The sequence below is a fragment of the Canis lupus genome, chromosome 19, assembly GCF_048164855.1.
Source record: "Canis lupus baileyi chromosome 19, mCanLup2.hap1, whole genome shotgun sequence".
Lineage (NCBI taxonomy): Eukaryota > Metazoa > Chordata > Mammalia > Carnivora > Canidae > Canis > Canis lupus.
The window spans coordinates 16,218,767-16,244,283 of NC_132856.1; the positions used below are offsets into that span (position 1 = coordinate 16,218,767).

Consider the following 25,517-nt stretch of genomic DNA (forward strand, 5'->3'; position numbering starts at 1 on the left):
TTAATTATTCTCATTACAGAACCTGAAACCAATTATATTAAAATTAGAGTCACAAATGTATGCATAATTGCAGTATACAACATTATGCTTTTAGATGTTAACAGTAAATCAACATCATGATGACATCAAGGAAGCTTATAACTAAAAAATTAAAAACAAAAAAATTAATGATGAAGATACTATATTAAAGGTTGAAAAGCTTGGAATCAAAAATTCCAAGTTTGTGTCTCTAAAGGAAACATGTTATCAACCACCCAAATTTATGGTTTGAATATGAATGAGTTCTACTAGGAAGGTTTAGTTTTAGGTGTCATGGGAGAACCATACATGGCAAATGCCATGTAATGGGTTTCTGTTTAGGAGTTAGGTCATGAGGTCCCCACAGGTTGTCTTCCTCCCAATGCATACTTGATGAAAGTTATTTCATTTTGCTAATTCTCAGATTCGTCACCTATGAACTAAAAATACCCAGCCTCAGCTCCTAGTTCAGTGCATTCTTGCTTGCCTCTGCTTTAGATTCACCTTGATTGATAAGAAAACATCCCTTCATCTTTATCTAATATGTCATAGCTTCAAGTCTGTTTTTATACTTTGTTTAAATTCATCTATAGGACAGTCTTGGGCTACACTGAGAACTAAATGGGACAATGCTTTCAAAGTCCGGGGCATAATATCTAACATAGAGTAATAAAATTATAATAAACATTATAATAATAGCTAACATTTATTAAACCCTTAATGTGTGCTAGACAAGATGTAAGAATTTTTTAAATTTATTTTTTTAATTTAAATTCAACTAGCCAACATCAGTTCATCATTAGTTTTAGATGTAGTGTTAGATAATTTATCAGTTGCGTATAATACCCAGTGCTCATTACATCATGTGCTCTCCTTAATGCCCATCACCCAAGTGCCCCATGCCCCAGCAACCTCCCCTCCAGCATCAGTTTGTTTTCCTGAGTTAAGAGTTTCTCGTAGTTTATCTTCCCCTCTGATTTCTTCCCATTCAGTTTTCCTTCCCTTCCCCTATAATCCTCTGAACTGTTTCTTATATTTCACATATGAGTGAAACCATATGATTATTGTCTTTCTCCAATTGACTTATTTTACTCAGCATAGTACTCTCCAGTTCCATCCATGTCAATATAAATGGTAGATATTCATCTTTTCTGATGGCAGAGTAATATTCCATTATAAATCACATCTTTTTATCCATTCATTTGTTGATGGACATCTTGCCTACTTCCACAGTATGGCTACCATGGACATTGCTGCTATGAACATTGGGGTGCAGGTGTCCCAATGTTTCACTACATTTGTATCTTGGAGTAAATACACAGTAGTGCAATTTCTGGGTCACAGAGTAACTCTATTTTTAACTTCTTGGGGAACCTCCACACTGTTTTCCAGAGTAGCTGTACCAGCTTGCATTGCCACCAACAGTGTGAGATGATTCCCCTTTCTCCACATCCTTGCCAACATTTGTTGTTTCTTATCTTAATTTTATCCATTCTCACTGGTGTAAAGTGGTATCCCATTGCGGTTTTGATTTGTATTTCCCCGATGACAAGTGATATTGAACATTTTTCCATGTGTCTGTTGGCCATTTGCAGGCAATTTTAATAGGATTAATTTATTTGATCCTTACAACAAAGGAAGGATAGTTATTAACCCTATTTTATGGAGAAAAAACTGAGGCAGAGAGAAGTACCTTGTCTAAGGTCACAGGGTTATACGAGGTGCTGAATTTCAAAGGAGAGAATTTAACTCCAGGTCTTGTACTACTCTCCATCAAACCTAAGTTCTTAATAAATGTTAGCTATAAACTGATGGTTCCTGGAGGGGAGATAGGCAGGGGGTTGGGTGAAATAGGATTTAAAAAAATTTCTCTCTCTCTCTCTCTCTCTCTCTCTATACACACACACACACACACACACACACACACATATATATACACATACATATAAACACACATCTATATGGCTTTTACATTATATATTACTTTGGAAATATAAAGACATTAAACTTTACAATGTAAGCTAAATGTCTACTTCTATTTTTTGAAAGCTGAAAAAATGCAGAAAAATAAATAAACAAATGTCGATTAGCCTTTTTATTTTAAAAAGGCAGGAAAAGGAGGGAAAGAGGACAGGGAATAGAAGAGAGAAAGAAAAGTAGAGAAGCAGTTATTACACAGATTTTTCAAGCAAGTAAATATTCTGAGACTTTGCATATGCTGCATAATTTAATCTTCATAACAACTCTAAGAGGTAACTATCGTTATTCTCACAATGTGATGAAAAGTTTGAATTTTAGAAAGCTTATGGACACCTAAAGTGAAATGGAACAATGAACAACATTCCATTCCATCTAAACTTAAACAATACAGTATCTCAGCTTCTCAAACCCACATAATCAATTTTTAAAAGATAGTTATTTAACTATTTTCTAAGTATGTAAGTGCATATTGTAATTTACTATAAAAATATATGTCCATATGTCTGAGAAAAAATTGCCCTGCTAAATAACCATGCACAATGATTATCAAACAGATTTAGATTGGGATACCTGGACAGCTAGACTGATGGGGCTGTAGCACCTCATTCTGCATAGACAAAGCCTCTGAAATACCCCCAGTATTAAACTGTGGAAAGAATGAATTGAAATTCCTTCCATTCCTGGCCTATCTTCTGATTAAGCTGCCTGTTTAAGAATTAAAGATCATTCAAGTTGCTTTTCCCCTTGGATGAAGAGGAGATGAAAGCAAGGCTATTCCTAAAACATTTTACTGAAGCCAAGTTTTCAGGAGTTGATGGCATGTTTGATGCACTTCACACATGAATTATTTTTATTACGCTAAGGCCTCTTGCCTCAACATATACTCTTATCCGGAATAAGATGTCAACTCTCTTCTACTGAACCTCAGGGTAGAAATGCTGGTACCAACTTCCAAGACACCCCCAAAAGATCATCAGAAAGTCTTTGAACTCAGTGGTTCAACTCATGACCCAAATATGGCCTAATTACTTTAACATCTACTCTTAGTATTTATTCACTTATTTAATAACTATTTTTGCAAATCACTAGGGCCAGGCACTGGATCGACTCCAGTTAATTTTTTTTTAAAGGTATTACTTATTTATTTGAGAGAGAGAGAGAGAGAGAGAGAGCAAGCACAGGCATACCTGAGCGAGAGGACAAACAGAGGAGGGAGAGGGAGAGCAAAAATCTCAAGCAGATACCTGAGGCAGGCTTGATCCCACAACCCTGACATCACAACCAGAGCTGAAATCAAGAGTGCAACGCTTAACTGACTGAGCCATGCAGGCGCCCCAACCCTGGTAAATTAATCAATGAAGTTTTGTAGCCCTAGATATAATAGAGGAAGTAAACAGTAGAAGGGGTATGGGTAGTCTTGTGCAGCAAAAAAATTATTGGTGACTTAATATGCAGGGAGACTGAAAAACAGAATGTGATCCAAATTGCATTACAATAATGTATGCTCACGCAGCCCTGGTGGCGCAGTGGTTTAGCACTGCCGGCAGCCCGGGGTGTGATCCTGGAGACCTGGGATCAAATCCCACATCGGGCTTTCTGCATGGAGCCTGCTTCTCCCTCTGCCTGTGTCTCTGCCTCTCCCTGTGTCTCTATGAATAAATAACTAAATAAATAAAATCTTAAAAAAAATAATGTATGCTCATGAAAATGCCCACATATTATCAAGAGTGACTTAAATTATACTATGCCTTTTTAATAAGGAAGGATTTCTATCCTAAAGATATTGAATGAAAAAAATGTTGGGGAGGGGTAGGTTCTCAAAGGCATCATCCCCATTAATGAGATTTTTTGCCTATATGCATTAATTCATTTTTAAAAATGCTAAATACAAGAGATTACCAAATTCTGTCTATAAAGCAGCATTAAAAGATTTAAAAACAACCACAAACAATGTCTACCTTATGAGATTGTCCTATAGATAAATTTATATAAGTATAATAATAAGTCTTGAAGTTCTGACATGTTAGATAAAGAGGAAGGAATGTTTTCTTATCAATCAAGGTGAGTCTAAAGCAGAGGTGAGCAAGGATGCACTGAACTAGGAGCTGAGGTTAGTTTTCCTTGGCTTTCATTTATACACTGTGTAAATAACCATGAGTAATTCACTTACTGTAATCTTAATTTTCATTTTTAAAATGATACAGTTTTAAAGTCTGTTTCAGCCATAAAATTGTATGATTAAAAATGAAGAAATATTTTCACTTGCATATTATAGTATAGTAAGTATGGTCAAAAGACATTTTTTTGGGCAGCCCGGGTGGCTCAGGGTTTAGCGCCGCCTTCAGCCCAGGGCGTGATCCTGGAGACCCAGGATTGAGTCCTGCATTGGGCTCCCTGCATGGAGCCTGCTTCTCCCTCTGCCTGTGTCTCTGCCTCTCTCTCTCTGTCTCTCATGAATAAATAAAATCTTTAAAAAAAAAAGACATTTTTTTTCCCTCATTGATTATGAAAATGCTTGGGGTGAAAGCAATTAGTTAGTGACATTCAGGAGATGTCATTGTCATGCTTCACCTTATATCACTGAAGAAAAGTATTTTATTTTAAACAATTAAAAACAGTTTTTGAATAAAGGCAATTTTTTAAAAGAAATTTATTTTCCTAAACGATTAGGAAAAAAGTCTAGAAACTGCTGAGTGAAGATCAAGAGGTTGGATTTTAGAAAATGACTATAATATAAAGTATGTAGGTTTATAAAAATACAACATCCCCAAAGTAATTTTATACAGATATTTTCTTTGTTGTGTCACTAAAGAGGAAATGAATTAAAGAATTTCTTTATTCATACATATAAAGTGTTCCAGACTTTGCATATAAAAGGATGGACAAGATAGTCCCAGTTCTCTTAGGACTTAGATTCTATCATAGCAATTAAATAATGAGAGAAAATAAATATACAAAATCATGCTATGTTGTATTAAGTCCTAATGAATGAAATAGAGGATACTGTTATGTAGAAGTAGAGGGGCAGAAGAAGGTAAACAGAAGAGAAGAAGAGAAATGATAGGAATTACTTCTTAGGTTAGACAGGGTGATGTGAAAACTTTCTCTTAGGAGGTCATATCTAAATTGAGAATTAAGGATCATGAAAAGTGAGCATGTGAAGGATAATAAGAAAAGCATGTAAGACAGAGGGAATGAAAATCTTTAAAAAATTTTTTTTAAAAATTATTATTATTTTTTAAGATTTTATTTATTTATTCATGAGAGACACACAGAGAGAGGCAGAGACATAGGCTGAGGGAGAAGCAGGCTCTCTGTGGGGAGCCTGATGTGGGACTTGATCCCAGGACCCCAGGATCATGACCTGAGCCAAAGGCAGTTGCTCAACCACTGAGCAACTCAGGCTTCCGGGGAATGAAAGTCTTAAGGCTCAAGTGCAAACGATAGTCTCTCATTTTCAAGAAATTAAAATAAGATCATGGTAATGAATTTGAGATTTATTCTAAGTACAGTAGAAGGCATAAAACAGCAAGGTGGAATGATCTCATTTACATGTTTAAAAGATTAATCTGCCTGTTTTATGATAAATGGTTAAAGATGTAGAGAAGATGCATGGAGACCAAGTAGGAGGGGGTGCTGAAGAAATAATACATGATTTTAACAAGGCCTTTGGCAAAGATTCTCACTAGTTCAAGAACACATAGGAGAAGCTGGGGTTCAATTATAGAATGGGAAAAATTGTAGCTAATTGAATAAGAACATGCAAAGAATATTGATTTAAAAGTTCAATTCTATCACAGTGGAAGTTCTGTATTGGCATGCTGCCCCGTCCTGGTCAACATGTTGTATCAATTATTTGAATGTACACATGCTTATCAAATTTTCTGCTGACATTAAAGGAGGAGGACAATCAATATGTCAGATTAAAAAAAAAGATTTAAAACAATTTCAACTGTGAGGGAACAAAGGGTCACCACTCAGAAGGTGAATTTAATAGGGTAAATATAATATTCTGAATTTAGGTTAATAAAATAACATGGTTGGGTAGCTTGGGATTAATAGACACTCATAAAAAATCAATCCTCAGATTTTACTTGACTGTATGTTCAAAATAAGGTTACAATGTGAGACGAGGGCTTTAAAAAAGATGAATATTAATGTCAGCTGCATTCAATGAAAAAGAAGTTCACATTGTGGAATACTGCTGTTCCCATTGTCCCCTGCAAAGGTCAAGGCACATGCATAGAAGCTAAATGTGACCATTTAGATATGGTCACAATTTAATAGATAAATGTACATAAATGAGTGTGTTATGAAGAAGATGGCTGTAGATTAAATACTTGGAGAAGATAACAATTATGAAACAAGGCACATTTACATACTTGAAGCCTAACCAGAATCATACAGTAAGCACTGGGAGTCAGAGTGACAGAAATAAAAATATTTAGCTCAATTTTAAGAAAGAGATATTGAGTTTGTTTTTGTACTTTTGAAAAACTAGAGCAGTCTACCATGGGTCAGGATGATTTGTGATGAACAGGTGAGCTCTCTGTTTTTAGAATTTTGAAGGCTGAACAAGTATCAGCCTTGGATTCCAAGGGTGGCAGGATGCCTACATTACACATTAAGTGGAATAAACAAGGTGGACATCAAACATTGGTCCTCAGGCCAATTCAGCCACAAAATGAGTGGTAGTACTTTTCCTTAGGCTAAAATAATGTAATTAAATGACCATCCTCAAGTAGATATTCTGTCTTTCAGATAGTTTTGGTAGTAGAAATGCCTGGGCTTTTACAAAAGGATAGTCTTAAGAGCTGGTCATTTGTTTTTTAAATGTCATTAATTAGAAAAATAGGGTTGGTAATATTATGTCAACCTCTTATTTTTTGTTGTTACTGTTGCTATCTTAAAAGTTTTCCTATGCTTTGAAGCCCCAAAACTAAAGAAGTACAGAGTTTCACTGAGTGCAGAGATCTCCTTGCTCTGAAAAATCCATGATTCTATGATTACCTTCCAAAATGAATCCAATAAAATTCACTTGTCATTCCTAAAAAATAAATACAGGTATCAGACTTGCATTAAGCTAAGAGAAATAAATTGTTTCATTCTGTAACACTGTCGGACATACTATCCTTCTATTATTCTGCACACCTGAGAATATTTGGCGGATTCTATCAGGAGATATTCACAAACAAAATAATCTGGTAATCCTACATATACCTAATACTCAGAAACTTCATTTTTCTTTTTCTTTTTTTCTTTTTTTTGAAAAAGATTTTATATATTTATTTATGAGAGACACAGAGAGAGAGGCAGAGACATAGGCAAAAGGAGAAGCAGGCTCCCTGTCAAGGAGCCCGATGTGGGACTTGATCCCTGAACCCTGGGATCATGCCCTGAGCCAAAGGCAGATAGATGCTCAACCACTGCGTCATCCAGGTGCCCCAGAAATTTCATTTTTCAACTAGTAAAAATGCCACCTGATGGCAATAATAGATTAAGCACTGGATATTCGATGTATTTGATGTTGAGTTCCCAGAGAGGATTTTGTTAATGAGAATATTCTACAGTGTTACTGCCAACAGACTTTGTAATTATGAAACCTTTGACATTAATGCACTGCTGTATGAGTTGGGATTTTACACAAGGAAATATATAATCATATGCAAATACATAAACCCTTGAAAATGTAAGTGAACATAAATTTCCAAAGTTATCTATACTCAAATGTGTACTCACAAGTCTTGCCTGTGGATTTTATTTTCAACTTGCTATTTTTAAATTCTACTTTCTTTGATATGCTCATGAACTTTTACTAGGTGATGGTCTTAAGAGATGGCAATTTATTTTTTTAAATGCTCTAAACTGGAAATACAAAAGATATAATGTAAAAGTTAATATTTTGTCTCTACTTTTCGTTGTTATTATAGTGGTTTAAAAAATTTTCCTAGTCTATAAAATGAGAAAAAAAAACCTAGAGAATTATAGTATTATTAGACTACCAACATTTTTTGCAACTCTGAGTTTTATGGTTAAATACTTCTCAAATTGACTATTTCTGGCAGTTCAGTTGCTTGCTTATATATACTCTATAATGTGTGTGTCTATGTGTGTAATTTCTTGTGTATGTAAATTTGTGTATAAATTTGAGTGCCTGTGAATTTATATATGTAGAGTCCCATAACAAACTCTCACATAATCAAACTGTTTTAAGCCTTATAAAAGCAGAAAACATCTTCCACTTAAATTTACAACTTATAAACAAGATATTTTCAAATATGTAAAAAAGGTAAAGATCATATAACAAATTAAAATCTATTTGGTTTTTATAAAGAAACTGTTTTAAAGGCTTAATGGTACAAAAACTCAAAGTAACATTTGCAGCATCATATGATTGCTACTTACAAGCAAACCGAAGCTTTGCTTCTCTGCTAACAATTGTTCCAAATGAGTTTGTTGCTATGCACTGGTACATTCCAGCATCCTGGGTTTTATTGGGGTTATTGATCAACAAGCTGCCTTCAACAACACTGTAGCGGAAATCCACACCAGTGTCAACATCGGTTCCATTTAATTTCCACCTATAGTATAGAAATGCCAGTTGGTAAAGCCTTGTAATATTAATCAATATTTCTGAATCATCTAAAACATAAAAACTATAAATAACATAAAATATCATCTGTGACTTTTTTAACAATGGTAAAAAAAAATTAGAAATGCTCTACCCAGCAATGGTTGACAACTTACATGCTATGGAAAGAGACAATGATATTAAAATTTTAACACCTCCTTTTGTGGTTACTTTGATACTACATAAACTTCACTTTTTTTTTTTTAATTCCTGTAGCATCTTGTACAAGTTTCTTCAAATAGGGCTCCTCAGCAAAAGTCCTTTTTCTAGTTTGTAGTTATTCTTCTTTTTTCTCCTAGTTTGTAGTTATTCTTTAAATGGGTCTATACAGATGACAGAATACAGCACTTTCGGGTAGATTGCTGAGTATTTGATGAAATTGCAGTGGAGTTGCTTTGATATGGTCCTTAATATGACTGAAATGGCTGACTGCAAAGCAATGGAACTCTATTGATTTAGAGCTGTCTTAGGGACCAAACTAGTCTTAACCATGGATCACTTTGAAGATCTTCTTAGCCAATGGCACTCAGCATCAATCAACCATCCCAGTAAACTCCAGATCAGGTCATTTGGTAACAGAGTCAAAGAGAGTTTTGTTGTTCTTCTCTTTGTTCCCCTGAAACATCTATTGTATCTGGCTGTAGTGTTTGGCCTTATAAATAAATTTTACTGGGACTTACACATTTAAATAGCAAAGCTTTACTAATAAGATCTTTTCTTTTCTTTTCTTTTCTTTTTTCTTTTCTTTTCTTTCTTTTCTTTTTCTTTTTTCTTTCTTTTCTTTTTTTTCTCCTTCCTTCCTTCCTTCCTTCCTTCCTTCCTTCCTTCCTTCCTTCCTTCCTTCCTTCCTCCCCCTCCTTCCTTCCTCCCCCTCCTTCCTTCCTCCCCCCCTTCCTTCCTCCCCCCCTCTTTTCCAATCACATTCCAAAGAGAGCTAACTTTAACCAAATTGCCTTTCTTTGAATATTTAGGAACTTCTGAGGTAATACAATTCAGTAACTGTATCTTTTTTAGTCCCCTTCCCTCCCAAATTCTACACAAATATCAGTAATGAAAATATCATAGTTGAAACTTATGAAATATCAACAATCTCACAGCAGCATTCACATTGGGAGACCAAAAAGTAAGGAAACGCTGAAACACAAAAGAAATCGATAAGAAACAATAACAGGACTAATGAATGAGAGACTTTTATTTTTATCTCCTTCAATCAGTAAAAAACAAACAAAAAGCCATTTAAATGTGTACATGTACATACATGCTCATTGTGCTTCCTCTCATAATATTCTGGAGTACTATGGTTGGTGTGTGCAATATAAAAGGATTTTTAAAAAGATTTTATTAATTTATTCATGAGAGACACAGGGAAAGAGACAGAAACATAGGCAGAGAGATAAGCAGGCTCTCCACGGGGAGCCCAATGTGGGACTCTATCCCAGGACCCCGGATCACACCCTGAGCCAAAGGCAGATGCTCAATCACTGAACCACCGAGGTGTCCCAATGAAAAGGATTTAAATGAAAATAATGCAATCTACTTTGTTTCAAGATTTTGGATATTTGCTATCAACAAAAGCAGAAGTTTAAGTTATGATCCTTTTCTTTCTTTGAAGATCTCTCTCACACTTCAAGGTCAATTTTAAATCACACCTCTTCTAATGAAGTCTTTTTCAATATTCCTAGTCAAAATTAATCAAAATTTTCCACAATCTCCTACAGGATTCTCTGCTCTATTATATAGGAATTTTGCCTTCACTATAGATAATTTGGCTAGATTACTTTTGTATTGTCCCTTAAGCAACCTAGACCTTGACACTTTTCTTGTGCTCAATAAATGCCAGTGGAACTTGACTCAGTATTTTACTTCTCTGCTGTATATTTCAGCTTTGAGCATGCACAGTTTATGAAGCATTCTGGCCCACCACAGCATGATGGTGTATGTGTGTTCACATCTATGTCTTTGAAATGTAAAAATTTAGAAGCATGAGGGGCAGGATAGGTAGGTCAAAATCTCAAAATGGGACATAGCTCTAAATGTGTTTGTTTATAAAATGGGTATTAGAAATACACATTGTTTTTAAGCTTGACAGTAATTCTCTCTGTTTTCTGACACAGACATGAAAGTAATAAGCAATAAAAAGAGAAAGCTGGGTTATATTTTAGCAGGTCTATCTGCACATGAATCTCTAGAAATGACTGTCTGCTTTAGACATTTTTTTTTGAGTCAGCTGATCACGTCTTAGCTATAACTCTCACTTCAAATGATAGTCAAGCAATTTAATATGACAAATCTAAGAACTCAAAGAGGAAATTGCAATATAATGTGAGCTGCAAGCAGAATGTGGAATTTAGAAATGGACCATGTGAGCCTTTTTAGAAAAGTGGTTGTGGGGATAATGAGAACACCTCTGTAGGTTTGTCTACACTAGTCATCTCAACCTAAATGCTCTGCAGAAAGTCCTTTAATCTACTTTATTGCCTGCTTTTACATACAAATAGCAAAGGAAAAGGGATTATTTAGAAAATAAAGTACTTGCTGTGAAATGCAGTTGAGACTAGATTACAAAGCACTATACCCAGTTTTATTGCAAGGCAGTCAATGTTCATTCCCACTGAATGTGGATTGCACTGAATTCCTTATCTTATTGCATACAGGAACACTCTTGAAAAATCACAGTTTATTTTCAATGTTTGAGTAATCTTTTAAGTACTGGTAATAGAGACAATGCCCATGCAGAGCAAGAGAGATTTTCCCAAGGGTCAGGACAAATTAGTGAGTCTCACAAGCTGATTTCTGAACCACTTGGGAAACAGAACTCAACTCTCTTTCAGAGAGACAGGCTGTGCCCAACTGAACACTGACACTATGAAGTTCTGGAAGGTAAAATCTTCCAGACTATGCTGTGAAGCTATGTATGGAATTTATTGTAATAAAACCCTCTTTCTTTGTTCACGGTTTCAACTTTGGCATGGAAGAAGGGGCAAGGTCTTTCTGACTTGGAAGGTGTTGTTTATGAACTAAGTTGAATAGAAACCTTACAGCAAAAGTACTCTAACCAAGTACTTGAATGTCCCTTCTGTCTGGAAAGGGAAGCTGAGTGCATTAAGTAATGCCACGAGTCCTTAAGAAACTTTAATACAAAGAAAGTTGGCAAAAGTCAACACTTCTTAAATTTTTCTGGGTTTGGGTCAATCCTTTCAAAGTTGAGGGGCAGAAAACAATGAAAAGAGAAGGCTCAGTGGAGGGAATCAACACAAAGAAGAGAGGTCAGTCGTGGTATTTGAGGAAAAAACCTTATGCTGTAAATCCCCATGGAGAGTTCACCTTGAATCTCTCCTACTTGTTCTCCTCCCTCAAAGTCAGCCTGAAGACTGAAAAAATGTAGCCAGAGAAATGTTTGAAAATACCTCATCTCTCTCTTCTCTCTCTTGCTCTTTCCTTCAAGAAGGAGTTTTTGCTCCTAGGTAATAACTGGCTATTGTTACAGAGAAACTGCCAAAGGTATAAAGGAAAACAGTACATTGCAACCAGTTGCTGGTATATTTGATTAAAAGTTTTCTTATCAGCTTTTCCTGGCAATCTTTAAAAACATAATAGGTTTCTGTTCTACTGCTTGTTTTAAGTAACAAAGCAGGCCCCTAATATCTTGAAACACAATGTTACAAAAGCAAAGTAAATTAAAGGTTAATTAAAAAAATAAAAATTAAAAAAATAAAGGTTAATTAAAGGTCATTAGTGAAGTATTTTTTTTTCTTTCTTTCAGAATGCACTTCCTTTGGCAAAATATCCATATAGCAAAACATCATTTGCCCCCTCCAGATTCAGTTAAATATCTCCTTTTCTATGAAACTTTCCCTGATATCTTCCCCTTCTATCCTGAAAGTAGACTTTCTTTCCTCCAGGATGCCCTAGAGCTTGGACATCCTTTACAGCATTTATGGCATGAAAGTTGTAGCATAACATTACAACTATCTTCACCACTTCTAGGCAGTCCTCCAAAAACACAGTACTTGAACATGTAGTTTGTTCATCTTTAAATACCTAAAACCTGGGTGCTGCCTGGTTATATAGTATTTTAATACACTGGCTTAATATAGTATTTTAATACACTGGCTTAATACCTTACCTGGACCACGTATTTTTCAGAATCCTAATACATACACAAATTCAAAGGAGAACTGCTATGGTAGACTTGGGTAGAAGCTCTGCAAATACTCACCCCAGATAATTGCTAAGCTAGTTCTATGTACCTAGAATTCATAGTTTGAAAAACACTGGGTGGTGTGATGAATGATGACGTATTTGATGAATGAATGAATGAACGGCCACACAAATGAAATTCTAAAATAATTTCTACTCTACTAATACTACCATCCTTTAACTTGTGTAAGATGTCCTTTGCCTTCTGCCAATTTGCAAACTAAATATCTCAGCTCATATCCCATTTCTGTGGATCTTTAATGATTCAATCTTTCCTCCCCTACACTATGATATATGTTATATATTATTTTGGTTTTTACACACTATTAGCTTAAAATTTTTAACATTAAATGTGAATAAAGGCAAAATCATATTTATACGATATATGGAGTCACTGTTTCTGCATGGCTCAACAAACATTTATTCACCAAACATTTACTTTTTTATCTTTTTGTGAATTTCACTTTTTAAAAAAAAAAAGATTTTATTTATTCATGATAGACACAGAGAGAGAGACAGAAACATAGGCAGAGGGAGAAGCAGGGAGTCAGATCTGGGACTCTATCCCAGAGCCGAAAGCAGACACTCACCACTGAGCCACCTAGGCATCCCAAATTTCACTCTTTCCCTCTGAAGTCCCAAGACCTCTACACTCCCTTTCTCCTTAGTTAAGAATGACATACACACCACATTTTTTGCCTATCTTTGGAATTTCATGTCTTTGTAGATTCCTTATATGTATGAAATTTGATTTTTTTCTTTTACTATGCTTCATGTAAATTTAATTCTGAGTTCAGCTAGAAGAATCTTGGACAGAAGAAAATTTTGTCCTTCCCAACATTATAAAGAATCATAAGACAATAAAGATCTGTGTCTAAGAAAAGTAATATTACTTTTAAAGTCTCCATTTCCATTTTGATTCTAATCATTTCCTTCTTGATGGTTAATTATAATCTCTAATTTTGGCTTTTTATTTCCCTTGATTTTCTTTATGATTTTATCAAGTATGTTGGTATCCTTTTTTTTTTTTTAAATATTTATTTATTTATTCATTCAGAGAGAGCGAAGAGAGAGGCAGAGACACAGGCGGAGGGAGAAGCAGGCTCCATCCAGAGAGCCCGACATGGGACTCGATCCGGGGTCTCCAGGATCACACCCCGGGCTGCAGGCAGCGCTAAACCGCTGCGCCACCGGGGCTGCCCGTATGTTGGTATCCTTAAACAATTGCTCCACCTTACCTGCTCTTGAACTTTATGAATATGAAATTATACTATTATTTTGTGACTCGTTTTGTTTGCGAAAAATTATGTTCCTGTGATCCATCATGCTGCAGCTGTAATTCATCATTTTCACTAATGCATGGGGTTACCTTGTATGAACATACCAGATTATATTTATTTATATTATGCTGAATTTAGTTTCCTAAATTTCTGCTAATCTGGTAGGCTTGCAAGAGTGTGTCATTTTAGTTTTAATTTGTATGTTTCTTCGCACTAATGTCACTGATAATCTTTCTACATATTTAATGGATATGTAGAATGGATACTCCTTTTCTTAGAAGTACCTAAGCAAGTCTTTTGGTAATTTTTATACTAGGCTACTAAAAAAGGTTTTTTACTTTTTGATTTGTGGGGGTTTTTAAAATACTTTTGGATATTATTTCTTTGCCAATGACATGTATTAAAAATATCTTCTCCCAGTTGGAAGCTTGAAATTTTACTCATCTCACTATTTCTGTTGAACAGAAGTTCTTACCGTTAATGAAGTTAAATATTTTCTTTTATGATTTGTGCTTTTCCTGTCATATTTGAGAACTATTTCTTTCACTCCCAAGTCATAGATAGTATGCCTATCTTCTTTAAAAAGTGTATGTGTCCCATGTAGGTCTTCTAGTCACCTGAAATTGGTCTTTGTGTATGTGGTCAGGTAGGGTTCAAACTTTCTTTAAATTTTTCTTAACCATTTGTATAAATCCATTGTGCAGTATATCTTTTTAAAATTTATTTCCGGGGCACCTGGGTGGCTCAGTAAGTTAAGTGTCTTTGGCTCAGGTCAGGATCCTGGGGCCCTGGGATTGAGCCCCTCTTCAGGCTTCTTGCTTCATGGGGAGTCTGCTTCTCCCTCTCCCCCTGCTCCTCTCCTACTTCTGATCTCTCTCTCTCCCTCTAATAAAGAAAATCTTTTAAAAAATAAAATTTATTTTTATTATTGTCATGACTTTTATTTTTTCTTTATGTTCACAAGACAGTATATGTTTTTATTATTTTTGTTGTTTAGTGTAATTGCAGTTGATTTTAATGTGGAAATACTGACCTTTACCACTTGCTTTACCTATCATTTGTTCTTGTATCTCAGATACTCTACCTCAGATTGTTTTTATTTTGTTTCAGTTATATCTTTTAGAATTTTCTTTAGTGAGTACATCTGCTGGAGTCAAACTTTAGTTTCTGAATGCCTGAGAACATATTTATTTTGGTCTTTTTACAAAATATTTATGCTGTAAACAAATTTGACAGTTAATTTCTCTCAGCATATCAAAGATCGATCATTCTTGCATCTTGACTTTTTGTTACTATTGAGTCAATTTCTGGTTTGCTATTTGAAGGTTATTGATGTTATAAGTTTGACTATTTTTATGATGTCTTCAACTTAGGTGTTCTGCTGCACTATAATAATTCTAGATGAGGCTTTATTTTTATTTGTACTCCTTGAAGTTCATTTGGCTTCCCAAATCTATAGCTTAGAATTTATTTTATTTTATTAACTTTTTTTAAAAGATTTTATTTTAAGTAATCTCTATGTAGTACCAACATGGGGCTAGAACTCATGACCCTGAGATCAAGAGTTGCATGTTCCACTGACTGAGCCAGCCAGACACTGCTATAGCCTGGAATTTTTAATTAGCTTTGGAAAATTCTTAGCCTTCTGTTAAAATATTGCCTCTGCCTCATTCTCCCTTGCTTTTTCTTATGGAACTCTGATTAAACACATATAAACGTTTTATATTAATCTCTTTTTATCCACTTTCTTTTTCTCTACCCACCTCCCTTCTTTCTCTATCTCTCTCTCTCTCTCTTTGGTTCTCTTTATCCACTTCTGCTACCTTTGGGTAATTTCTTCAGATATACCTTGCAATTTACTAATTCTCCTTTCAGTTGTGTCTCATTTATTAAAGCCACTTGGCACCAAACTTGAAATTGGCAATTACTTTTGCTTTATAGTTCTTTGGGGAAACAAGCTTATTTCTTGTTACAAGCACTCTAAGTACATATCCTTTCGATTTCAGGTCTATTATAGGAGGTATTTTCATGTTAGACTCTCCTCTTAGTTGACTCTAGGCTTTGTCCTGTGACTATCCTGTGAAGCTGCAAAACCCAAAGTTCCAGTACACATAGCTCATCAAGGCGAAAACTGCTTTTAGGGGTCAGTTTTCTTCTCTGGGTTACAAACCCACTTATTTTTTGAATTCTGAGTATTTCTTACTTTGATACCAGTTTGTTGATACATATGTTGAAAGAGTTTTTAAAAATGTGTTAAGAAATGTGTAGGCTTTCAGTGAGGGGGTCAAATAGGATATTTAAATCCTAGTACAGCCAGAAACAGAAGTTGAGCACTAAACTTTTCATGAGTACAATAATCTCTTTAGTGTCTCAGGATATCCTATGATGCCTGTCTAAAAGATCTTTATGTAACTAGTACTCTATAAGTACTTGTCGATTGATTGATTGATTGATTGATTGATTGATTGATTGATTTATTTATTTATTGTTGATTTTAATAATAGAATTGCATGCATGGAAACACATGATTTAAATGAACAAACCTGATATGCGGTTTTGGATTCCCTTTAACTTCACAGTTGAGCTTCACCTTTTTCTCCTCAGAATTCAAAGGGAACATTACATGACTTGGTTCTTGAATAAAAACAGGGCCATGCAGTGTGTAGTCATCTGAAATGAGAGGAAAAAATGTCAAAAATAAATAACATCTTCCAAATAGGAAGAATAACAGAAAATAACCACAAAATGAAAATAAGAGAGATAAAATTAAAAAAATAGTAATATACAACAGGTTTAGTTTCAGCCTTTACATGAATTTCCCACTGACGACTAACCCTTTGTTGATTATAACGAAGTGGAGACACAGACTCATTTTAATATTGATAACTTATTTTTACTAACAACCTCCAGAATGCTTGTCATTCCCTTTCCTCTCATTGTTCCATCTGCCTTTTGCTCACCCTTACTTTGTTTACATTTTGTGCCTTCCTCTCCTCTTTTGTGCTGCTGTCGTCATGGGAGACTGTCTATTGTCACAAAGCAAAATTTCTCTGTTCTGTAATGCGGTAATATTATTGGAAGCAAGCAATCATGATTTCATAAATACATTAATAATGAGAAACAGCTCTGTACTGCTGAAATATGTATAAAAGTTTCTTAAATTGTCTATGTAAGTAAAGAACAACCTAGAGTCATGGTTCTCAAATTATCTTGTAAATGACTAGCTTGTTTTTTTTTCCAACCTATTATGGATGGGGATGTTTGTGTAAATATCATGCAGGTGGAACCATTTGAGAGCACACAAATTCAGTAACATCCAAACTAGTCTATAGCTATTTCAATGATACTTGAGTATATAAATGATATATGAGATTCTAAATGCTCTCTCTCAACAACAGTAACTAGATGTATGAAACTTTATCACAGAGCAGTGATAAGTATCAAGACTAGAATAATTCACAAGCTAAACTTTAGGTAGCAGTAGAGAGTACATACGCTTCTGGAGTACACACATAATAAATAATTGTCAAAATGCATCTCACCACCTATACTCATGAAAGGGATTTTTGTTCTTCAAAATTTAGTTTGAATTCTTCTACTTTTTTTTTAATCCTAGAAAGCTTTCCTAGAACTTTATCTTCTTCATTTAAGCACCTTATTCTTCAATTTTATCTCCCTGTGGCCACTTATCTTTTTCTATCAAGTGTATTTGTACCTTGCTTTTTCCTGCTTTGGACTGTAAGCTCCTTGAGAACATAATGTATTGTATGCATTTTGGCATGTTCTGATGTTCCAATACCAAGTACAGGAGCTTATACATGGAAGATCATTAGTAAGGGTTTGTTCTACCTGTGTGTAATTTTTTTGTACTTTTTAATGTATTCAATCAGCTGAGTTAGGCATTACCTGATGAATTTCCAGATAAAAGGGCCAGTGGCTATGATGTTAAGTAATACTGAATATCACTCTGTAGCCGACAATCCACATTCCACTTATGTGTGATTATTTTGAAGAGTGTGAATTGCAACTGCTATGCTGGAAAACCTTTATAACCAGGCTTTGTTGATAGGTGATAAGATGAAAGTAAATTCATTCAGATGTTTCAGGACTGAGGGAAAGGAATAAAGCTGGCTTGGGAATCTTGGTAGGAAAGGACAGGAAGTAAGGTAATTTCTTGTAAGGCTTATAACCCAGGCTTTTAAAAGTCCATATTTTAAGGTAGGAATAGAAGAAAAATGTAAGCAGACAAATGACAAAACAGAATTCTGTTTTATTATAGAGGAGTAAGGACAGCCAATGACCTCCTGGTAAGAACAAGCAGTATGTGAATTCAGAAAAACCATAAACTGAGATCAATGCCTTAGGTCAACTAGTAAATTCATGACCTATCTCTCCATCACCTAGTCTCTCTAGCCCTCAATTTTCTCATCTCTAAATTAATAGGACTGGACTAGGTTAGTGGTTCTATGCCAGTTAAGAATGGCAAATAATCCCTGAATATTTTCCCATGAACTTACATGCACATGTGAAATTTGCATTCAAAAATAACATGAATTATATTGCCACCACCATCCTCTTTCCTTACTTCATGTATAAAATCTCACATTAACGAGACTTAAACAAAGAAAACAGGATCTGCCAAGGAACTCAAAAGCATATAATAAAAGTACGTAAACACATAGTTTTTTTTTTTTTTAACACTCATGGTTTAAAGCCATATACTTCAAAATCCAGATATTTACATTTCAGATTTTCAACAATTATATAGATAGTTTCAAAACAAACTTAAACACTGGTCAGGGATTAGCTCAATTCAAATGTGCAAAATTATGTGAATTTTTGGCATATCTATTTAAGTAACAAATGTTACTCATAAAGATCACTAACACAGCAGCACACTTGGTGGATTTTTCACTAAGAGAGAAATATTTCTATTGTTGTCCCAATTCCAAAATTATGTGTGTATATATATAATATCAATCATCTCAATTCATTGGTGTTCCCTGATTTGAATTTCATACAGAAATACACAGTCTATTACTAGTAATTCCAAATAAGAATAAAGCATAATAATGATTATCCAGGATGCAGCTGAGAGGCTGTGGATTAACATCTGTACTATTTCTCAACGTATCCATGCCATATTTAAATAACAAAAATGGTATTTTTTCTGTGTATTTTGTAACAAGAATTGATAATAACGATGCTTTGCATTCACTATAAATAACACATTTCATCCAAATGAAAGTTTTTATTTTCTCTTGGTTAACCAAGCTTGCTGCCTGTAAATTAACATTAGCATAAAGGGAATGGTATTTCAGTTTTCATCTAAGGAAATCCATAGCCTTTCAAGCATGAGCTGTTTGGTTTCAAAAAGACAGAGGGAAAGATTTTAGAAAGTTTAGCAATGCAGGTGTAGAAAACAGATAACCAAACTTAAAACTTTAGCCTAGAGTTACTATACTAACATTTTTGAGAAAAAAAAAAAAAAGAGTTAAAAGGTTGCTTTGTTTCTCTCAAACCTTGAGGTAGCTAGGTGAAACAGAGTCCTCAGAATGATAATCTTAGATGAAACATGGTGAGAGGCATCAGTAAGTTTGTTCTATCTTTGTGTAGTAGTGACAAAGTGACTTTCAAATGCCTTGAAGGTTTGAAGGTACATATAAAACACTTTGCATCTGTCATTTTTAAAGCCTAGAAGATAAAGTTCACCCTTTCCTTTGTCACATTAAGTTGTTCTATGTAACCAGAGGGGTAGCCATGATTTTCAGCCTAGAGAAGTAAAGGAGCATCTCAGAAAATGACAGAGGACAAGATTTTAGTAAGCCATTATGTTTCAAGTTAGACTGTAGACCTCCTGCACTGTAATCAGGTCATGCAAGTATAGAGCAAGTACAGAGCTTGTGTTTTTAAATCCGAGTCCGGACTGACTGCAACAGAAAAATCCAGGGTCCATGAATTTGCCTTTAACATAGCTTAATCTAGGTGATTCTTTTGCACGCTAAAATTGTAAAACTACCAACACAGATCCTTTGTTCCTAGCTCTCCATTTCCTAAGAGCAGAATATCAACCCACATTGGCTTTAGACACACTCCTAAACTTTCTCTGCTGGTAAAGTCAAACCAACAGACCTTTGCTTGATAACATTTAGAGAAGGACTTTTAGCACATGTCCGGACTAACAGTTGAGAGGCAAGCAGATAGGAACAGAAAATGATAAAACTAACGCACACAAAGAAAATGGATGGATTTGTCAAGGTAGGGGACTCAAGTTGAAACTAAAACATTTTCTTAGAATGCTCATAGTTGAATGCCAGCAACTAATTGTAAGAACTCCCTCAAGGGTTCTGTGTGACAAAGCAAAGGCATCCCCAGAGTAATGCAATAATTATTGGCCTAATACAATAACTTATCCTCACTTGATACACAATACATTCCCACTGTAACCACCACCTTTCTTTACAAGAATGAACCTCATTTAACTGACAGGATGTTCATATTGATGTTTTAACTTGTGGATTCCCAAAAGGGTGAAAGATCACCCCAGTGACTGACCTCCCTGTAATCTCTCAGGGGAGCAACAGGCAATTATTTTTCATTCTCCTGGAAATTCTTGAAAATCATGATTAAGAGAAAGTGAGAGAAACCAGGTTGCCAACAGCCCAGATACAGTCTTTTCAAATTCCAGGTCATTGATCTCAGTCTTAGCCTGGGGAATTTAGTGCAGATGCCAAAACTGGTACATCATGATTTCCTGGTTTCTCCTCTGCTTGGAGACTATCTGCCAATTGCTCACAAGGCTAAATATACAATACTACCTGCATTCCCTAAAGCTCCATATCACAAAAATTCTCATGAACTAGTATTTGAGTAAACCACATATTTGCAAAGAGAAGAAAGAAGACCTAAACTAAGGAAAGCCCCCTTTCATGTTTCACCAAAGACTGGGAGACCTCTGGGTTTTCAGAAAAGAGTAGAAATTTCATGACCAGAAATTTATTTAGGTTAAAAGTCAGACTATCCTTAACCTTTTTCTCCCTTTGTTCATCAAATACTAAAAGTTATTGGAAAACACTGTTCTCAACAAATGATTCTCAAACTCCCTTCCCCATTTGATTCTTTTCTTTTTAAAATCTATTTTTTGGGGAAGACAAAAATCAATGTTTGTCAGCCAATTTTTTTCTTGTTTCCTCTTGTAAATGTTCCAGAAACAAAATGTAGTGTCAGGGCTACTCTTAAAATGTTTGGAGTACTGAAAAAGATGCATAGAATCATGCAACTTTAAATTTTAAGAGATTATTTAATCCTGAATGTATTTTCCCAGGTCACAGGCCCAAAATGTACCCCTGCAATGGAAACAAAAAATAAAATAATTTACCTAAAAATAAAATAATCCTCTAAGAAATACAGTAATAAAACACCTTTCCACAGTTAGGGATCCTTTATTTTATCTGCAGCTTTAGTATATCAATGATCTCACTTTCTTTTTTCTTAAATTAATTTGGCTCATTTTGACACGTCCCCAAACTTCTCTCCTAGGCAAGAAAAATGCTGCTCAGTTAGGCTACCAGAAGCTAGATTGGGAAAAGAAACTGGAATGGATGGCAGTGGCCTGAGTTTTTCTGAGACTGAGAAGAGAAACCTATGACTGAATCTCAGGTGATGCTTAACTCAAGGAAACAGTGCAGAAGCCCATGTGTCAAGTACAGTGGAGCAAGCATAGAGCAAAATCTCTATTCCACGTGGAAGGTTAGCAAAAGACAACACGCATAAAGAAGCAAGCTAGTGGGTAGGTGAGGCCTGGAAAAGTCCACTAATGCTAACTGCAGATCTTTTTCTAATACAGCATGTGGAAATAATCCTAAAAGGTAGCCAGCCAGTATAGGAAGGAAAGGCATTAAAGGGCTGAGCAGTATCAGACAGCAGGTATGATCTTGAGATGAATATTTCATAGAAAGAAACTTAGCAAAAAAAAGTAATCAAGCTATGCCTAAACTTATTCCTCAAAGTGTGGTCTAGAAACCTCTTGCATCAATGTTACCTTACCCGGTGGTACTTAATGAAAGGCAGATTTTTTGAGCCCCTGCCAGACTTACTGGATTTTTATTACCAGTGCTCAGCACTGCTGTTCATTATTGTGCATTCTATAGTTTGAAACCTTAAGTTATGAATTGAGCACAGATGACTTTCAGCCCTAAACCAATTAAGGATACCAATGAAGAAAAACAACCCTGCAGAGTTTCATTCTATGTGCTAGCTCACTCTGTAGCTACCATGTGGGATGGGGTAAAAGGCCATATTTCTCCAGCAAAGCCCCTAGGTCAATGCACTTCTCTTCTGCTGGAAATATTTTTCATCTCTTACAAACTCAGTGACTCAACTCTGCTGGGAAAGGAGAAAAATGCAATACTATGATTTCATCTTGGAAAAATAAAAATACCAGATCCAATTCTACTTGTAATTGCTGTGGAGTTCCCGGGTGTTGCACCTGAGGGTTTTTTAGCCCTTAATCCTAATGGTAGGTATAAAGTGTTGCCATAACAGTCAAGAATCTAGGACTGTGATATATAGTCAATCTTCCTATGACATCAAATCGGCTTTTGATTAAACACCTAGTCTTGGGCAGAAACACTTAAATGGCAAAAATCTCAATTTGGAAGGAAACTCTAGGACACCTAATGGGTAATGCAAGGGTTTGAGTGTAAGCTCAGATCCTGAGCTTGTGGGTTTAGGTGGGAGTTACATGAGGGTCACACCTGGAAGCTAGACAGTTTGTTATGCATGCACAGAAGCATCCAGATGCAAACAAAGTAACTTTGTCATGCCGTATCTTTTACTCTGCATCCTGTGAAGCCCTAGACCATTCAAGAGCATAAATGCGCTCTATGTGTGTCATCAGTGGGAACATGTTGCCTTATTGATGTGCAGACCAAAGCCACTTCACCAGGGACAAGGAAGGGGTAGTTCTCCCACTAAGCTGGTTTGTTGGGTGTGCTCCCACAGTCATGCTCATATTTTACTTTCTCCCTTTCACCACTTATATCAATGGGGAAGCCCAATGGGGAGAAACATGATTCATTCTGCTACCAGTGTTCCAAGAAAGGCACACACAGGGTCTTCTTTATCCTGCTGGCTGGGAGTCTTCTCTTCCAGCTGTTCTAACAATCATGGAAACTCATTTTGGCCAAGAAACTGTAAGGCGGGAGGATCTCTGTGTATCAAAATTACAAACTGGGGATCCCTGGGTGGCGCAGCGGTTTAGCGCCTGCCTTTGGCCCAGGGCGCGATCCTGGAGACCCCGGATCAAGTCCCACGTCGGGCTCCCGGTGCATGGAGCCTGCTTCTCCCTCTGCCTATGTCTCTGCCCCTCCCCCCGTGACTATCATAAATAAATAAAAAAATTAAAAAAATTACAAACTGTGCAGACAATAACCAAAGGTAATTCAGAAACAAATTAAATACTCCTGATTACTTGAATGTGAGCATTCCTTTAAAATTGAATCATTGATTACAGAAACGATGACTGGACAGCTGTCAAACTATCATTATAAATAGTGTTATAGTTTCTATAACAGTGTTTTTAGTCTCTATAACATCAATAGCAAGGGATGTTCAAAGGTCCCACACAGGTGACTATGTGTGAGACTAGCCAACACACAGCATTTTTATTGAATAAGAACTCTGCTTGGTTCTATTTGCTTGTTCAGTTGAATAGAGCAGAGGCAAAACAAATACAAGAGGAGACAGATATTCCTGCTTCAAGGACAAGATGTTTCTTTTATCGTCCTTGCTTCCACCTTCTGTCTTTTAGCCCCCTGAGTATTTTAAACAGTAAGGAACAGAGAAGTCTGCAGATAGCTGGTATATGTCTGAAGGAAGAAAGTAAAAGGAAGTCCAAATGAGAAGTGAATTCTTTTATGCTTTGTTTCCTGCTTAGCAGAACAGTTCTCTGCTATCATACATTGGGTCACACATAATGAGGACCTAATTGTATGTAATGCTAGATCTTAGAAATGGTGGTGAAGTTGGGAAGTATGAGGAGATAAAAGTGGTCTTTACTGGGAAAAAAAATTCTGCTTGCTGAAGCAAGTATTTGTAGTAGTGGCAAAGAACAGGGGAAATGGGTCAGCACATCCTACTCTGACCTTGATTCCAAATCCTGACATATTTCAGGAACAATGGATTCATTACTCCTTTAAATATAAGTAAATGGGTGATGCTGACGTCAAGCTCCAGTTATGAAAATAAAGATAAATTTCAACAAATGCACATATTCTGTAACTCATTTGGAGGCAAAAACTGACCTGAAGGGATGTAAGGCTATATATAGCCTTAGTATGAGTATTGCTACAGAATTATAAATGTGTGTGATTATGGAGTACTGACCTAGACGCAGCTGGGGATGTTATGTAATACTGGGTATATTTTATGGGCCATGTTTTGTTTCTAAAATCAGAAAAATTCTTATTTTTCAAACATTTCTGACCCAAACAGTTTCTAATCAGAGTATATGGGCCTATATTGTATGCCAATATCAATGGTGTAGGTAGAGCATATACAGAGTGCAAAGTAGACACCATCCTGCCCTCATGGGGATCATCCTGCCCTCATGGAGTGTTTTTTCTAGAGGGGCTGCCAGATAATAATCAGGTAAGTATAGCTAACTTTATCTTTTTACTTAATAAACTTTATTTTGTAGAGCAATTTTAGGTTTACAGAAAAATTGAGCAGAAAGTACATTAAGTTCCCATACATCCCTTCTCTCCTTCTCACAGTGACCTAATACACAGTTAGCTACATATAAGCAGGGAATGGAACATTAGCTACATAAGAGGAGTGAAACTTACGACCGCCCCAAGAACACAAAGAGCTGGAAGAGTCCTGGGGAGCATGCATGCACTCTTCCCCATAACTGCTGCCCTAAAGTAACCTATAGTTTCCTTATAATACATTTACATTGCAGTTTTGACTCCTCCCTCTGCCCTCACACCAGGGGAAGGCTGCCATGACAGTTCCAACAAGGACCATATAAAGCCAATCCCCCTCCTCAACCCCCTCCTCCCAACTATCACTGAGGACCAATAGGAGGAGTTCCTTAAGTGATTGATTGGAGGCAATCTCAGTCAGATCTTCCTAGCTTTGTCCCATAAACCATGCAAGCATAAAAAGAAAAGACACCCCTAGCCCCAGAGCAGTTGCCACTTCAGGGACTGCTTGAGTGTGTATTTTCTCTTTAACTGCTATTAAATTCTTCCTTAAGAGTTTTGCTCTGAATACTTTCTTGGCCAAACTCAAGAGCCAAGGTCTGCATAGAGGCAAGGAAGGCACCTGATGTTGCCAATAATTTCTCCTATTATTAACATCTTGCATGGTTGAGGTACGTTTGTTATAACTGATGAGCCAGTTGA

At 35.8% G+C, this 25,517-nt stretch overlaps 1 protein-coding gene across 14 annotated transcripts in view; it reads right to left on the reverse strand.

Annotated features, from left to right (window-relative positions):
• Nucleotides 1–25,517, reverse strand: part of CNTN4 (contactin 4) — a 917,305-nt gene that overhangs the window by 293,015 nt on the left and 598,773 nt on the right. For all 14 annotated transcript variants that reach the window (XM_072785322.1, XM_072785326.1, XM_072785332.1 and 11 more), the window contains 2 exons: nt 16,653–16,779; nt 8,404–8,579 (listed from right to left, as the gene is read on the reverse strand). In XM_072785322.1, the coding sequence (XP_072641423.1) occupies nt 8,404–8,579; nt 16,653–16,779 (303 nt within the window). The remainder of the gene's footprint in view (nt 1–8,403; nt 8,580–16,652; nt 16,780–25,517) is intronic.